The sequence below is a fragment of the Lutra lutra genome, chromosome 9 (genome assembly GCF_902655055.1).
Source record: "Lutra lutra chromosome 9, mLutLut1.2, whole genome shotgun sequence".
In the NCBI taxonomy this organism is placed as follows: domain Eukaryota; kingdom Metazoa; phylum Chordata; class Mammalia; order Carnivora; family Mustelidae; genus Lutra; species Lutra lutra.
In genome coordinates, this window is record NC_062286.1 from 104,699,339 (window position 1) to 104,716,648 (window position 17,310).

The 17,310-nt window shown below is 40.1% G+C and overlaps 1 protein-coding gene across 4 annotated transcripts in view; it reads left to right on the forward strand.

Annotated features, from left to right (window-relative positions):
- The window catches only part of SEL1L2 (SEL1L2 adaptor subunit of ERAD E3 ligase), a 109,399-nt gene that overhangs the window by 78,881 nt on the left and 13,208 nt on the right, over positions 1-17,310 (forward strand). For all 4 annotated transcript variants that reach the window (XM_047745559.1, XM_047745560.1, XM_047745561.1 and 1 more), the window contains 7 exons: positions 5,976-6,044; positions 6,958-7,035; positions 11,358-11,420; positions 11,986-12,073; positions 14,864-15,012; positions 16,143-16,308; positions 16,416-16,490. In XM_047745559.1, coding sequence (XP_047601515.1) covers positions 5,976-6,044; positions 6,958-7,035; positions 11,358-11,420; positions 11,986-12,073; positions 14,864-15,012; positions 16,143-16,308; positions 16,416-16,490 — 688 coding nt within the window. The remainder of the gene's footprint in view (positions 1-5,975; positions 6,045-6,957; positions 7,036-11,357; positions 11,421-11,985; positions 12,074-14,863; positions 15,013-16,142; positions 16,309-16,415; positions 16,491-17,310) is intronic.

Here is a 17,310-nt window from a genome sequence, read left to right on the forward strand (position 1 = left end):
TTGACCTATACAAGATCTCAGTAAGATACCAGAGCCAGGGTATAAGGTCTCATCTAGAGTCTAAGTATGGTTTCAAGGCGATAGATCTCCCCAGATATGAGGAAGAGTAACTGGGATTCTTTATAAAAGATGGTTTTGCAGTCCCTGTCATTTTATAGGAGCCACATGCTCATGTCTCCAAGAACACATACCCTATTTCAACATAGTCCCAAAGGCTAAGCAATAGAAATAACTACTTTAATAAGGTGGTTACATAAAAGAGTAATCTGTTGTTACTGTTCATTTCACTTTATATTGTTTTTATGAGTGTAACTTGTGTTTTATATGAGATAGAGTACACGTTGGCTAAATGTCAAAGTTAATTTCATAAAATATGATAAAACAGGTAGCAATTGAAATAAGCACATGCATCTTAAGACAGCTCAACTGAAGGCCTTCAGATTTTATTAATCCTCATCGGAACCAAGGTTCTAGCTTCTTTGATGGGACATTCTAGATTCACAATATTCCTCCTGTGTCATATTTCAGCCTGCAATGAGTTTCTTATGTTAAATAACAGATGCATAAACTGGGAAGAATTACCTATTTTCCATAAGCATGAAATTCTGTTGGGTATGAAGGCACCCAAACCTCAGCTGTAGGGAATACCCATCAATCTTTGCAGAGTACATAGAAGCTCTACAAAGCTAGATACTCCAGGGCAGCTCCAGCCATTGTGAACACCAGATGGAAGCTGCCTCCAGAAGAGAATGAAGTAAAACCCCAGGGCTGAGTGAAGGATTCTGGTGGTGTAGTGGCAACAGCCAGACACTTGGGCAACACCCAGGAGCCCAGTCAGGCTCTCGGGCGGGCTCATTCACAGAGGTTTTATTATCTCTATCTTACAGATGAGGAGCTGATTCTGGAGGGATAAAGTAAATTGTTTCAAGTATCACAGCTGAGTAGCAATGTTGTTAAGAATCAGAATGTGAAACTTGGGCTTCAGCATTCTTCCATCAAAACTTACTTCCTTTTAACCTGGGGGTTGTGGCAGTAGGGGAGATAGTATACAGCCTCTAAAATCTAGTTTCCTCATTTATAAAACAAAGAGAAGGAATGATGTAATTGGGTTTCTTTAGCTCTAACTTTCAAGTGGTCGGCTTGGGCTCTGTGCTTCCCATCCAGACATTGCCAAAAGTCTGGTTTAATTCCAGAACCACCAGCGAGTTCCAGCACATGCCGGGGGGTTGTCCTTCCAGCTTTCCTTAACCTAATAAACCCAAACCTGCATGGAGGGTTCCAGTCAAGGTTTCAAACCTTAAGACTGATTATGTATGGGTTAGTTTAGGCTGCATCCTAAACCACTCCCCAAATTATATGGCTTAAAACAACCACCAGTTATTTAATTCATGATTTTACCAGGTCAGCAGTTTTGGCCGGGCTCAGGTGAGTAATTCTTCTGGTCCAGCCAGGCTCAACCAATCTTGACTAGACTTGTTCATGCATCTGTAGAGTATTGGCCAGGGTTGACTAGTTTGTGATGACCTCATCTGTGAGTTCTCTCCATATGCTCCCTGTTTTCAGCCAGCTATTCCCATGCTTTTCACATGGCAGCCCAGGATTCTAAGAAGACAAGCACAAAAGTCTCTTAAGGCCGAGAGTTGGAATTCACAAATCACTTCTACCACATTCTTTTGGCCAAAACAATTTACAAGGCCAGCCAACATTGAAGGGAGAGGAAAAAGGACTTCCCTAAATAGGCACAACTGCAAAGTATTGTGGTCATTGCACCTTACCACAGCTTAGCTGTACCAGGATCAACTTGAAGTGGCATGGGAGTGAGAGAAATTAAAAGGATAAACCCAATTTCTGAAAGGCTGTTACTATAGCTCTTCCCATGGCTGGCCTCTCATCTTCCAAGACTTACCTCCTTAGAGAGGACTTTCTTGATCAACTCTACTCTCCACCACTTATCCTATCACAGTTTTAGTTTTCCTTTTCCCATATCACCCCCTGAATTATATTGATCTTGTTTGCTGTCTCCCCACAGTGGAATGTAAGCTCTTGTCTTCTTGCTCATTCCTATGTATCCTATACTCTGATAGTACATATTAGGTACTTGGTATTTTGTGAATGAATGAATGAATGAATGAATGATAGCATTGTAAACATTATATGTTGGTCCTCAGTCTGAGAACCACCACTTGATTCAGTATGCTAATGCTTCAATCCACCGAAGAAAATTATTAATGTAAGGTTCTTTATAATTGTAAGTAATGCCCAGTTTACTGCCCAGCAAAGTATTAAAATACCAGGAAATAACTAGTTGGCTTTTTTCCCCCTCCTCACTGTTTGATTAAATTAATCTTTCTCCTGAGTTGTCACTATAGGTAACATTTTCACCTCTCCCTCCCCCACTACCAAATTCTTAATTACTGAAAAATATTGTGTATGCAATCCTTGATTACATTATCTTGAATTTCTACACATACATTTTAATGTAATTTGCTTTCCTAAATTTATACAGGCTCAGAATGAGTTGGATTAGGAAAGTTGGGTATATCCATAAATTTATTATTAAAGTGGATAGGGCATAATTAAATTAAACCTAGCAGAGGCACAATATCAGATATGTAAGGGCAACTGCTTTGTCTACTCTAACACCCATTAAAAAGACAAGAGCTAATATCATCCCTTTTCAGATTGATTTACATACTTTGAGATAAAAGAAGTATTCCTAATTATTTTTTTAAATAATACATTTTCTTGGCATTTCTCTAGAGGAAATATTACAAACTGATTAAACCTAGGGATTTTCTTGAACCAGTGAAAAATTATGCTTGTTGTAAGAACACATGTGTTTAAATAATAAAATTTCACTTCACATAATGCCTGGGACATACTATATTTCATCCTATCTAAGATCCCATCAATTATAAGACACTTTATGTTCTATTGAGAAAGAAAAACATTTCCAATATAAATTATATGATGCTGTTGATAGTAAGAAGTGTCCCGATTAAAGTGTGTGTGGGGGTTACATCCTAGAATCAGTAAAACATGACAGTAGGTACTCAGTAAGTATTTGAAGGAAGGATGGATGTGTCTTAGTCTGTTTTAGCTGCTGTAACAAAAATACCGTAGTCTGGGTGTCTCATAAACAACAGAAACTTATTTCTCACATTTTGGAGGCTAGAAGTTTGAGATCAGAGTGCCAGCATGGTTGGAGAGGGCCCTCTTCTAATTTATGGACTTCTCATTGTAACCTCACATAACAGAAAGAAAGAGCTAGCTCTCTAAGGCCTCTTTTATAAAGGCGCTAATCCCATTCATGAAGGCTTGGTGCCAGTCATCTTCCAAAGGCCCACCTCCTAATACCATCACCTTGGGTATCAGGCCTTCAAAATTTGAATTTTGAAAGCACACAAATATCCAAACCACAGTAGATGGATGGATGGATGAGTAGACGCATGGATGGTAGATGGATGGATTGATGGATAGATGGATAGATGGATACTTAACTCTTTCAGAGCAAGGACTCATCAAAGTAGATTGCATGATACTTTTAACTTTAACATAGTGTTTAGTAAATGTTCGTATAATTAAGCAATAGTACTAAAGGCAGGTTAATTTAAAGACAAGTAAAAGAGAACTGAAATGCTAAGTAAGCCATGAGAGTGGAAGGGTGTAGAAGGGGAAATTAGAGAAGCTTCAATTCCTTTGTCTTTAAGGGATCATTATATTGAAAGATGGGGAAAACTCCAAGGTTCTTATTTTCTTCTGATTCTTATTTGCTTATTTTCTTTCAAACAGTTCAAATATAGCTTCTCAGAGTGACAATTTTTTCCCAGAATTTTCTATTGCCAAATATTTGAGAGCCAAATTCTGAAACTGGACAGTGAAAATTATTTCACAGATCATGGTATGAAAGTTATAAGGGATTATAAAGCTTAAAATCCAGTTCTCTTGTTTTAGAGATTTATAAACTTACGCCTTCATCCACTCCCTCATGCATTCATTCCAAAAATATTTCCCAAGTGCCTCATATACAGTAGATACTGTGCTAAGTTCAGACATTTAAATCTATGGGTGCATGCCATGATAGTCACCTATATGTATATTTGTGTCTTGGCTCAGTGGAGGCATTCGTAAGAAATACCTTTATTTTCTGTGTTAATGGGGTCTGATAAATGTGATTAGTAAATCATGCATTTGATTTGTTTACTGATAGATGATTGATAAATCATACATTGCTACAATTTCCCCCTATCCAACTGACACTTAGGTTATTCCCAGACATTTTGGACAATATTTGTTGTTTCAAGATTCCCTTATGCTCATAAATTTCCAATTGCTTCTTTTTTTTCTATCATATAAAATAGAAGTCTTGCCTAGTATTCAGAATTGTTATAAGGCCCCATCATATTCTTGCAAGTCCTAACTTTTAGATATTCTGCTTCAACCATACTGAAGTAATTACTATTTCCTAGATGTATGTTGGACATTTCTATCTCTATTACTTGCTCATGTTATTCTTCCAGCCTATGATGCCCTCTGCACTGGTGAATCCTGTGCATCTTTTATAAGACCTTTGCCATTTGAGTCCTCTTTCTTGACAATGTGAAGGCAGAGTACTAAGTGCATGGAAATTGGAATCATGCTACTAATGTGACTCTGGTACCCACTGCTTGACTTTGAGTGTCACAAAATTGGCTCAAACATTAATAGTACCTTCCTTCTAGTGATGTTGTAAAGATTAGGTAAGACAAAGCTTGTAAAACACATATGTATAATTCTGTTATTCCATACCTCTCTCATTCTTTTTGGGGTTCCTTTTATCCCAACTATCACTTACTGTCATTGCTACTCACATATATGCCTTTCTTCTCAGCAGTATTGATAGGGAAAAAATGTAGGGATGGTGTTTTTTTATTCCTCTGTGACTCACCTATAATAACAAGCTACCATAGACCATAAACCATATACATGCCATATACATAGCACTTTCAATCAAGTTTCTGAAAAAATAAATGAAGACTAGGAGAGATGGATGGATGCATGGGTGTATGGTGTAGTGAGATGCAGCACTGGTGGCCTTTATATTTAGTTGTGTCCACAAAGCAGACTGACTTTAATAACAAGGGTGTGGCTCCCAAATAAATTGGCAGTATTTCTGGAGTAAATTTACATATAAAGAACTACTCATGTTTCTTCCTTAAACCTCCTCTTCTCTTTGAGAAGGAGCAGATCCTTGCCCATCAACCTAGTCAAAGCTTTTTAAAGAGCAGAAGAGTTGTGTCCTAAAAAGACACTTCAGAGAGTGTCTTCATTTCTCATTCCTGCAGAGGATTTCTGTTAAAGTTTCACGTGGTTTCTGAGGAGAACTTCTGAGGGGTCACAATGAGGCCTAGGGAATAGGGTACAAGGGTCAGGTCGGCCCTTATATGAGCTAAACTGAGCATTTCATTCAATGTTCTGACCTAAAGAGAATCAGAGGCTGACTGGTGTCCTTTGTTTTTGATTTAGAAAGAATAGGGCTGAAGTTTACCTCTGTAAAAAGACCTGGTCTCAGCAGGTGGCCTGGTGTGCCTTGTTTCACTCACTCTGCCTTAGAAACATTAGGAAGCTACATATCCAATTCTACCAAATTATACAAACTGTCTTATAAAATAAGTACATAGTATCAACATCAAGGCATACTTTTTCAAAATAATAGACTATGTGGTTGTAGAGCTGGGGTCCATCTGTCCTCCACAAAGCCACATGCCCATCATGCCTTTCCACATGCAAGAAACAAGCCCTCACATTTAAAAATTATTTTTAAAATAAACTCTTCAGGTTTGTTTGAAATAGCATTTGAAATAGTGCCTTAAAAAGTGTAGGCATTTCATAGTTTTTTTAAAAAATGCATGTTAAATGAAATAAAGTTTGGTTTGAAAAGACATTTCACGGGGTATGTATGTGACTGTCAATAATACTGTTCCTTTTCTCTCCAGAAAGCATTATACTACTTCTTAAAGGCAGCAAAGGCTGGGAGTGCAAATGCCATGGCATTTATAGGAAAGGTACATGCTTCATCTTGATTGGGTATTTTTTCATTTCTTAAAAATCTTAAGAAACTAATGGTACCAGTGAACTGAACCCAGTATAGCACGACAGATGTCTCTCATGGAAGCAGCTGACCAAGGCATTCCACTCCAAACCGAGGATAGTATACTTGAGATGACCATTTGAGAAAAAGCCCCATACAACAGCAGCCTTTATCTGGGGCACCAAAGGTAGCCTTGAAATTGCACCTGGCCCAGGGCTCCTGGGCTGAGTGTAGTTCAGAGACGCCTACCACCCCCATAACCCTCTGCTCTGCCATGTAACAAGACATCTGGGTCAGTTGAACATCTAACTAGTATAGGCTTCCACCCAATGAGGTGCCTCCTTCCTACACCGTGGGAATGAGAACCAACTCTAGGCTGACCAAAATCCATCCTTGGGCCCCTATCAAGAGAGGATCCTCCTCAGATGCTGAGCAACTTTTGTGGACAATTCCTCTAAAGAGGCACTTTTTTTTTTCCCCTCTCCTTCAAAGACCACTGACTCCCCCAAGTGCTGCCCTTGGCTCCCTGCGGCTAATTTGCATTAGTAACCATGGGGACAAATGCGCTGCTTTCCAAAGTGCTACAAACAACTTGAGATGAAAGGAAGTGTGAGAAAACACCAACAGGGTCCATTTCTTTGCCCTCCAGCAAGGTCACTCCCGAATGTATGTAAGAGATTATTTCTTAGTTTTTTTCCTTTCTTAAAATTGAAGTGAAATTCAAATAACATAAAATTCACCATAGTCTATCATTCAGTGGCATTTACTACATTCACAATGTTGTGCAGCCATCACATCTATGTAGCGCCAAAACATTTTTTAATCACCCGCAGATTCCATAGTTTATTACATGCTCTTTTTGTTTGGTTGGTTTTTTTTTTCTTTAGATGTATTTAGAAGGGAATGCTGCAGCACCACAAAATAATGCTACTGCCTTCAAATACTTTTCCATGGCAGCCAGTAAGGTATGTCTTCAGCACATTTCTGTAAGTACAGAAAAACATTTGGCTTTTGTTACATGATATCGATAGACTGATATCGAAGAGTTGATTCCAAAGCTTCGTGTTCAGCTAATGAGCCTAGGAGTTTTGTGTCCTGGAGAAGAAGAATATCATTGACAATAAAATATGGCATTGGGATAGGGGGAGACGTCGCTTGTCTTCTTGGTAAATAAAAAATGGCAGTGTCATATGCTGTTCTAGCAGGAGGCCAGACAAATCTCAGCTTTCCCTCCCCTGTGCAGCAGGTGAGGCCATCTAGCCCAGGAAATGGTAAATAAAAAGGACAAGGACAAAGGAAGGGAAACTCAAAGAATGTCTGCAGTAAGTTCAGGACAAAGACAAATAAGAAATGCCCAGTTTTTTCCAGTTTGATCTCTGCCAGAGGCCAGAATCTCCCCTGGCCCAAGAGGAGATCATCAGACAGGGACCAGGACAAGATGGTTGAGAGCATGATTCTGGGGGCAGAATCCATGGTTTAAATGCCAGCCCTGCAGCATACTGTCTGTGTGACCATGGGCAAGTTACTTAACCTATCTGTGCCTCGATTTCCCCATCTGTCAAATGGGCATATAAGTTTGCCTCATATTGTTGTTGCAAGGATTTAATGGGTTAATATTTATGGGCCTCATCTTGCAAAGTCCTGAAATCAGTGCCTAGCTTACAGTAGACATGGTGTGTCAACTATTATCTTTTGCAGTTTGGGGCCAGTGAGGTGGTGTGAACTTCAAAGCATATCCAAGGCAGAACTGATTGGACCTTGAGGGAATATAAAAAATGGAATAAGATGGCTCCTGCCTTGAAAATTTTTGTCTTGATTCCTGGGCTCAGTTAGCCTGCATCTGTCTGAATAAAACTTAGCAGACTACTCTGAATCCCTTCAGTGCATTAAGAACATCCTCATTGCAACACCCATCAGCCTAATGTTGGGGAATGGCCCCAATAAACTTCCTAACCCTGCATAGTAGGAAGCACCGTGTAGTCTTACAACCCCATACTGTAACACTGGGAGTAAAGATGTGCTCAAATCGGGGAATATTTTCAACTGCTCTCAGCGTTTAAAAGCCCACACGCTGCTTTAGGAGCCTATTTATAAATGACTAGCACCTCGGAGCTGCTGCTATTGTGGTGTAAATTACTGAGAAGGCTGGTACTCGGCTCCTCTCCCTAGTAATTTGTACGAAATTTTTGCTCAGCAGGCTAGTTATCTGGAGTACCATTAGATTAGGATGACAAGGGAAAGCAGACTGAAAAAGAGGTGGGCTAATGTAACAGGAAGGTCTCTTGTAATCTGGCAAATAATGCTGAATTTGTCAGCCCAAAGGAATAATGCCAGGAAGTTGGGTGTGTAAATTAACCCAGCTCCCAAGCTATTCAGGGCTGTGTAACCAGCAGGGATCTGAGCTACTTGTGTTCTAAACCTAAGCTACCTTTCTTTACAGAGAAAATCTGAAATTATCTTTATGGTATTTATTCTGCTTGGCATCAGGGGGACATGACCATATATTCCTTTATCATCACCTGGATGGTTTATTAGATTTCTCACTTGGGGTCACTACCAAAGTAAAGGGTTTCTGTCTTCCACTCTGCATATCCATACAAATACACACACAAACGCATTTTTTTTAAATTTGTTTTTAAGGCATATCAGTACCAGGATGCAAAACTATAGTCTTTATGTTTACTCAGAAACATGAGCAGTTATCCTGTTGGGTCCATATTGGACCATATGCTTCTACTTTTCTCTTTAAAAAAGAAAAAGATTTTATTTATTTGTTTGTCAGATAGAGAGAGCACAAGCAAGGGGAGTGGCAGGCAAAGGGAGAGGCAGGCCCCAAGCCTGATGAGGGACTCCATCCAGGACCCTGGGATCATGACCTGAGCTGAAGGCAGACACCTAACGAACTGAGCCACCCAGGCGTCCCCTTCTGCTTTTCTCTTTCACACCTCTGAGCACATCAGGCCCATCCTCGTCTCCACACTTTTGTCATCTTCCTTCCTTCCCCAAACTTCCCATTCTGAATCCCACCCATCCCGCCGAAGAGAGCTCAATCCTCTCTCCTGCAAACCCACCTCTACCCACCTTGGTTCATATAATTTTCCCTTTTCTGCACTTGCCCCACATTCAGTCTCTGTACTGCTGGAACTTCAATGCTTCCACCTTGTGCCTTCTCTCCTAGTGTCTGGAGACCATGTCTCCTCAACTAGAAGGACAGTAGTCTTAGTACATAGTAGAGGTTCATCAAATACTTGACAAATAAGTGACCATCTGCTCTCTCAGTTCACGTCCATTAACCTAAGCAAGAGCACTGAGCCCTAGAGGGAAAATTATATATGGGGGGATTGCCTATACATATGCTTCGTTTGGCCCAGAAGGTGTTTCAGAAATCAGGCAATCTCACATGGTGACAGATGATAGCTACACTTGTGGTGAGCATAGCATAATGCATACAGAGTTGTCAAATCACTATCCTATACACCTGAAACTAATGGAACACCATGTGTCAACTATACTGAAGTAACAAAGATTAGGAAATCTCATATAAAAGTCTGGACATCCAGCTTTCCTTAGAAAATGGAAAGAGCTGACCGTATGAGGCTGCCATTCCATGTCACACCGGTGGCCTGGAGCAGAAAGCAGAGCGGCTGCCACTGCCTTTAGACAGGGCAGGAGCTCTCTCCTTTTCCTCAGTCCCTGTCACTCTATCACCCAGATCAGTGTACTTCTTACATTACCTTAATGGTTCCTGGAGGTATATTTGAGTTGGCTACTCCTGACCTGAAAGTTACAAATAAGCCCTCTGGTCCTTAAACAGTCGGTGAGTCAAAAGTCAGAACCCATCCCCTATTTCCTCCCTTCCTTCTTCCCTCTTCTCAGTTCCTTTCCCTTCCATTTTTCTCAACACCTAAAATGAGTATAGTTAGAAGACAGACTCACTAGACTTAACCACATCCATCACAGCAGGCCTTACAATCTCCAGACCAGACTATCCCAAGCATCCTAGGACCACAGGTAGATGTAGTCAGGGGACAAGTGGGAAGAAGAGAGCAGTTGTGTTACATCTCTTTTAAATACAGCTGGACCATCCTTAAGAATTCTTACAATAGCTGGCCCTTTGATATGCAGAAGCTCAAACTTTGGAGTTTTGAAATTATTTTTCAATGATGCCTTTTCTAGCGATGTGCTATTCTTGTGTCACTGAGAGGTACCCTGGTTGCATCCACAATAACTCCATTTAGGAGGGAAGAAGAAATCTGGAGAGCTTTCAATCAAAATTTGAGTTCCTGAGGAAATGCTATAAATCTGTAAAGCAAACCTACAAATCTGCTGAATGACAGCCAAGTGGCCAAATGTACCTCCTCATTCAATCACAAAAGGGTGAAATGCATGACGGGAGACCAAAAGAAAAGTGAGTTTCCTGGTTAGGGAAGTCACTTTTAAGGTTCACTCTTTATCCTGGATTGATATGCTAAATATCAATATTTTTGAACATGTGTTAAATGCCAAAACATGCTAAAAACTCCCTTCCTTAGACTCTTTAGAATACTAATTAGAAAAAAGGTAATTAATTTTGCATCAAGTGGAAAAGAAGACACTGATGATGTTATAAGCAGTCAAATTTGAATAAAGAAGCATATACCAATGATTGAAATTCACAGACTCTCTAAAATGTTATTTGGCCATTTATGTCAACCTCCTTTGACCAAAGCAGGTAACAAGTGTCTGGATAGACTTTTCCCTTCTGGAAAAGCTCCTACACATCCTTCAAAACCAAGTTCAAATGTCAACCACCTTTAACAACTCAATCCTCTCAGTCCCTAGCCTCATCTAGGCAGTTGAGTATCCCTCTTCTAGGTGTCCACAGCATTTCTGAATCTGATTCTACTATGGGACTTACCGCATTTGACATGGCACTATAGTTGATTGGAGCCCACAAGCCTATGAACTCTCTGAGGCAGGGATCATTGTTCATCTTTCAACTTTCACCTCCTACCCCAGTCCAACACCTATTACAGAGTCATACACAAAGCAAGCACTAAATAAATGAAGGATGAAAGAATGGAAAAAAGAGTTGACTTTTGTTTCCCTCTTTTCTAGTCAGACGGGGTTATGAAGGTTTGAAAGGAGAAACTAGAGAGAGACAGAATAACTTACCAACTGCCTGATTAACTTGCCTTGATTTAATCCCCTATTGGGTGCATTTTAAATATTTGAAGTGATTTTTGTCATAATTTTTCTTATTGTGAATTGTTCTGGGACTTTACTTGGATTTTTAAAACTGTTACAGGGCAATGCAATTGGTCTTCATGGGCTCGGTCTTCTTTACTTTTATGGGAAAGGAGTTCCTGTGGTAAGTTAAATAATTTCTCTCTCTTTTCAACGTATTTCTAGCAATTTATAAGGTAAAATTCATAATCGTTGACTAACTTAAAGGAATTAGTCTCTAATACCTGGTTTGCCAAACTATCATATTTGACACTAGAAAATAATTCAGTGGAATATTTGCCAAAAGAGACATAAAACAAATTTGTGACAAGAATAACAACCCTAATTATATCTTAGAATTATAGATTCTAGGTAACCTTAAAAATCAAACAACCCCTGAGGATTTTTTCTGATAGAAAACTTGAGTTTCTTAGTGTAACCTCTCTCTTTTGAGTGACCCTCCCCCAATATCTAACAAAACCTACTGTCAGGGTAGGAAAAGACATAATTTACAGTGAAAATGAGATAATTATTTCCTAATAGAATCTAACATAATAATGAAATAAAATGCATAACACTTCTGATACTATTTTAATTAGCCTAAATCACATAAAGCACTACCTATCCTTTTTTTTTTTTTAAGTGGAAGGCAATTGTTACCATGGAGTTATACATACACCTTTGAGTAATAGAATGTAATTATCTTGCAGAATTATGCTGAAGCACTTAAATACTTTCAGAGAGCTGCAGAGAAAGGATGGCCCAATGCACAGTTTCAATTAGGCTTCATGTACTACTGTAAGTGCTACAAATATGGCTGCTGTACCAAGAATGACAAATGCATTATTATTTCTACTCCTTTTTTTTTTAAGATTTTTATTTATTTGACAGACAGATCACAAGTAGGCAGAGAGGCAGGCAGAGAGAGAGAAGAGGAGGAGGCAGGCTCCCTGCTGAGCAGAGAGCCCAATGTGACCCTTGATCCCAGGACCCTGGGATCATGACATGAGCTGAAGGCAGAGGCTTTAACCACTGAGCCATCCAGGCGTCCCTCTACTCCTTTTTTTTGTTACAAAGATCAAATTGTTGGAGTGATTGGTTTAGACAGAATACTGAAGCAGCATTATGAGGATGCATTTGAAGACTTAAAGAAAGGACACCAATTGAGGGAGGAGGCAAGGAGGTACAGTGAGGAAACTCACTTTTGAAAAGGTTGAGTTTGAGGTGCCTTGTGATAGCAAATGTGCATACCCAAAAGCAGGTATGAAACTCACCAGAAGGGTCAGACTTGGAGAGAGGATTTGGGAGGCACCAATGTAGAGGAGTTAGTTAAAAGAAGCTGAGAGTGCAAAAAGAAAAGAGAGAGCATGAGAGGAACAGTGCGCCATGGTCAGAAATCTGGTGGTCCTTAGTACTGTATTGAAAAGATGGACAGAGAAAGAATAGTCACGAAAAGACTGAAAAGACATGGTCATGGGAAAAGTGATCTTAAGGAACCATAGCATGGTACTTTCAAGAAAGAATAAATGAATGGGCCTCCCTTGAAATGCAATGAGAATCCTGCTTCTTCAGAACAAAAACAAAACAAGAAAAGAAAGAAAGAAAGAAAGAAAGAAAGAAAGAAAGAAAGAAAGAAAGAAAAAGTAAAGAGAAAAGAAAAGAAAAAGCTAAGAATCGATGGGACTTTTCAATATAGAGAATATTTGTGTAGTCATTGGACTGGTTGGGGTAGAAGCCAGATATGATGGAATGAGGTATGAATGGAAGGTGAGAAAGTAGATGGATAAAAATATTCTTGGAAGTTGTGTGTCTTTAAATGGAAGAAAAGAGATGGAACGGTGGCATGAGGGGGATCAAGAACCAAGAGGGAGTTCTTTTTAAGGTGATGAGAGACCTGGGCATAATTTTTGGCAAAAAAAAGAGCCAGCCAATGGAGATGGTTAATGTATCTTGGGAGTGGTGTGATAATTGATGAAGAGAGTCTAGAAAAAGTTGAGTGGCATTAGGATCTGAATGCACCCAGGTAGGTGGAGGCCTCCTTAGTTTTAATAAAGAGGAGGGATTTCTCACCCTCAAAGATTGGAGAGTTGGAGGAAAGGATGGTGCAGATATAAATCTGGAGGGAAGGAGAGAGAGGCAAGTGAGAAAAGACAATGTAAGAATTTCCTTGGGTGCCTGGGTGACTCAGTCAGTTTGACTTTGGCTTAGGTCATGATCCCAGAGTCCTGGGATCAAGCCCACGTGGGGCTCCCTGCTTAGCTGGGAGTCTGCTTCTTCCTCTCCCTCTCCCTCTGCCCCTCCTCCCTGCTCATGCTCACTCTCCTTTTCTCTCACACACAAATAAATAAATATTTTTTTAAAAAAGAAAATTTCCTCAATGAACTAGGCACCACCAACTTGTCTTCTGAGAACAAAGGTAAAGTGATTGGGGTCGGATGTCTCAGAAAGCCATGAAAGTTTGTAATACTCTGTGGGGATTGAGAGAGGGAGTGCCCAAGATGAGTACCAAGAGATCTGAACATACCCGAGTATCTCCACTAAGTCCTTCATTTCAGAGGCAGGGCTAGGGCAGCAGGAGTTTGCATCATCAGCAGACATTTTCCACAGTAGCCCAGGATGATGGCCTGTTTTATATTGTTTTGGGTGGTTGCCAAAATGGCCTTGTTCTTCTAGCTCATTCCAGGTCCCAGGCCCAGGATCAGTATCTCTCAGATTCCTCAAGCTTCTAGAATAAGAGTAATAGCAATGGCTAATATTTATTAAGTCTTTGTGTGTCTACTCATTTGGTCCTCTCAACATGTCTAGGGGATATCCTACAGTTTATAGATGAGCAAACTGAGGCACACCACAGGTCCAACAGCTTGCCCAAGATCACATGGTTAGTGGAGCTGGCATTCAAACCCAAGTGATTTGCCTCCAGAGTCTTTGCTCTTAGTGGCACTGCTTCTAAAGGTTATGAAATGTTGAGAGCTGGAAGACAAGTTAAGGACCATCTAGTGAAAGTCTCTCCTTTTACAAATGAAGTTCCTAGAGGGTGCCAACTCACAAAGGGTAATGAGAGAGCCAGGACAAGCTGTTAAGAGCATGCTGATTTTCCACCCTAGCCCTAAATGCCTCTCCTTGCTCCAAGTATGAGTTCAGTCTGAGCAAGGCCTCCTGGAACTGGGATTCACCTGCTCCAAACTCCGTAGTTATGACTGGGAGAAGCTCTACTCGTCTCCTGATGTGGAAAGACAAGAATGGTGAACCAGGTCCTGATGTCCTCGGTCCTCGGAGACCACCTCTTGGTCTTCTTTTCACTAACTTTAGGTATGCCGAATTGAGGAGATATTCTCATGAGACTTAAGAGTCTTTCTTCTTCAGGTCTCTGAATGGGTCAAGAACATAAATTTCCACATTCTTACTTATAAGCAAACTTAACTTCTTTCCCCTCCACATAGTGGATCTATGACAGCTTGACTTTTGGTTGGCTTTTCTCATCCCATTTAAAATAGTAGGCATCATGTGACCATTATACCCATAGATTATAACGCAAAAAAAATTAAATAAAACAAACAAGGGGTGGCTCAAAATAATTTTAATTTTCAGCTGGCTCTGGAGTATGGAAGGATTATAAACTTGCCTTCAAATATTTTTACTTGGCATCTCAGAGTGGGCAGCCCCTCGCCATTTATTACCTGGCCGAGATGTACGCGACAGGAACGGGAGTGTTAAGATCGTGCAGAACTGCTGTGGAGGTAAATAATGGCATGTGTTTAAAGCGTTTTTCATTTATCACAGAGAGGAGGTGATATTGTCCTTCAGTTGTTGGTGACTTTGATTTTATAGATATTATGTCTTCCTGTTGAGAGTGTGGACACAGACATTGGCCATGCAGAAAAGCTGTGATGTAATTCGGACTGGGACAGGGAAGAGGAGAAATGATCCCTCCTCTCTTGCTTTTGGCTTTTCATCAGGTTTAAAGCTCATCTCAGAATTCAGTTAAGGAGCTCTGCCTCAGCCTTCATTCAAATGGCCCGGGCAATTTGGCCTTCTAAGTGGGACTGGGAGTTGTGACTTGGGAAATGAAAGGCTTCGTTTAGCTTAGAAACTGTAGCCCACTTCTTCCCAGAAAGCAAGGTCCTTAAGTTTTTGATGATTTGGATGACAACTGGAAAAGTGAATCCTTTCAGCCTGAACCAGTGATGTACTCTTCAAAAGAAAGCTTTTAGGACCTTAATGCCCTTCATTGATTTATTAAACACTTCCGCTGAACCAAAATAAATACCTCCATGTCGCAATCTGGCCCCTCTGAAACTCATTTCAAAGGCTGCCAGCTAATAATCTATCTTTAGATTTGCTCCTTTGCCAACTTCCTAATGAATTATGTATGGCTAACCTCTTTTGGTTACATAAGGGCTATTCAGCTAAGTTGACGCTTGTCCCACAGAGCTCTGCACACCTCCCTCACGGTTATGTCACCTACATCCTTAAGCACTGTCTTCCCTTCATTCTCTCCTTTCCACATCAGCTGTGGCCTTATAACTCACCCTTGCAGAGCAGCAGTACCCAGAACAGTCCTTTTTTAAAAAACAGAAGTCAAAACATTCTGTCCTGCCAAATAGCCTTAAGTCAGGAGAGTTTATTACATAAATTTAAAATAAGCCTCGGGAAGTTTCAGCTCAAGACCAAAAAATTTACATTTATAATCTTTGTGCCTATGAGAGGTATTATCTCTTTCCCCTAAATAATTTTCAAAAGCCATACTTCAGACCCAAAATCCTTGCCTGACCAGCCAGGAGAAGCCAAAGATTCACTTCATTTATCATTTGGCTGGGATGAAGCATATGGGCTAACTTGTGTGCTCGATTTCTTTCTCCACGTACAGCTTTATAAAGGTGTCTGCGAACTAGGCCACTGGGCTGAGAAATTCCTGACAGCATACTTTGCCTATAAGGATGGTGACATAGATTCTTCTCTTGTTCAGTATGCACTACTTGCGGAAATGGGGTATGAAGTAGCTCAAAGCAATTCAGCATTCATTTTGGAATCTAGTAAGATAAGTTAAATTCTCTGCAATTCCCCAATCATACATATGCATAAATGACTTTACTACACGGGTATTTTAAGCCTTCCTAATGAAATGTCTCTCTTTTTTTAGAAAAGGCTAAGATTCTTGAAAAAGAGAAGATGTATCCAATGGCACTTCTCCTATGGAATCGAGCTGCCATTCAAGGTACAGAGCCTAGATAAAAGTGAGCACACGCCTAGTCCCTGTCCACGTATCAGTCATCGATTTGCTCCAGCTGAGTTCTTGGGTATATAAGCAGAAAGCTGCAGGCTATCAATTAGGTGGTCTTTCCCATGGTACCAATCTTAGGGTCAGCCTTTGATGAGGGGTCATTTCCAGGAATTTCTTTTCTTTGTTTCTTTGCTATGCTCAAGGTCCCTGGTTTGGTAAACCGTAGGCACCAGAGTAGTTGTTTTGAAACAAGACAGTTTTGACTCAGGAAACCAGTTTTCTTGTTCTGACTTCAGTCACTCATTTGCTGAGTTTTGGTATTTGTTTTTTGTTGTTGTTGTTGTTGTTGTTGTTTTTTTCCTGAACTTATCAGAGAAGTGACCTATGTCTCAATGAATTTATAGGCAAAATTGTTTATGGATCTAAGACTCATTTGATTGCTCTTTTAAAACACCACATGGATGATTACTACAAACTTCAGATCTTTATTGTAACTATTAACAGGTTAGCATCAGAAAACGAAACAGAACAAAACCCAAAGTCAAATATCAAGATCCTCTCCCCATTCCTGGGGTTCCTGTGCCCAGCTTGCAGGGTTCACAGCGATGAAGAATATACAGTAACACTGGAGTGAAAACATTGGCAGGTGGCATTAGTAAAAGCAAACAGATGGTGTGAAGCTCTCACGATCAGGATTTAGATATGTGAGGAGCTCTCATGCAGTAAAAGAGCAATTTTATTTCTGATTAAGTTTCTTAAAATTGTCCCATGGTAAGGTTGAATTGTCTCTTTTCCATAAGAAGTGAACGGGATA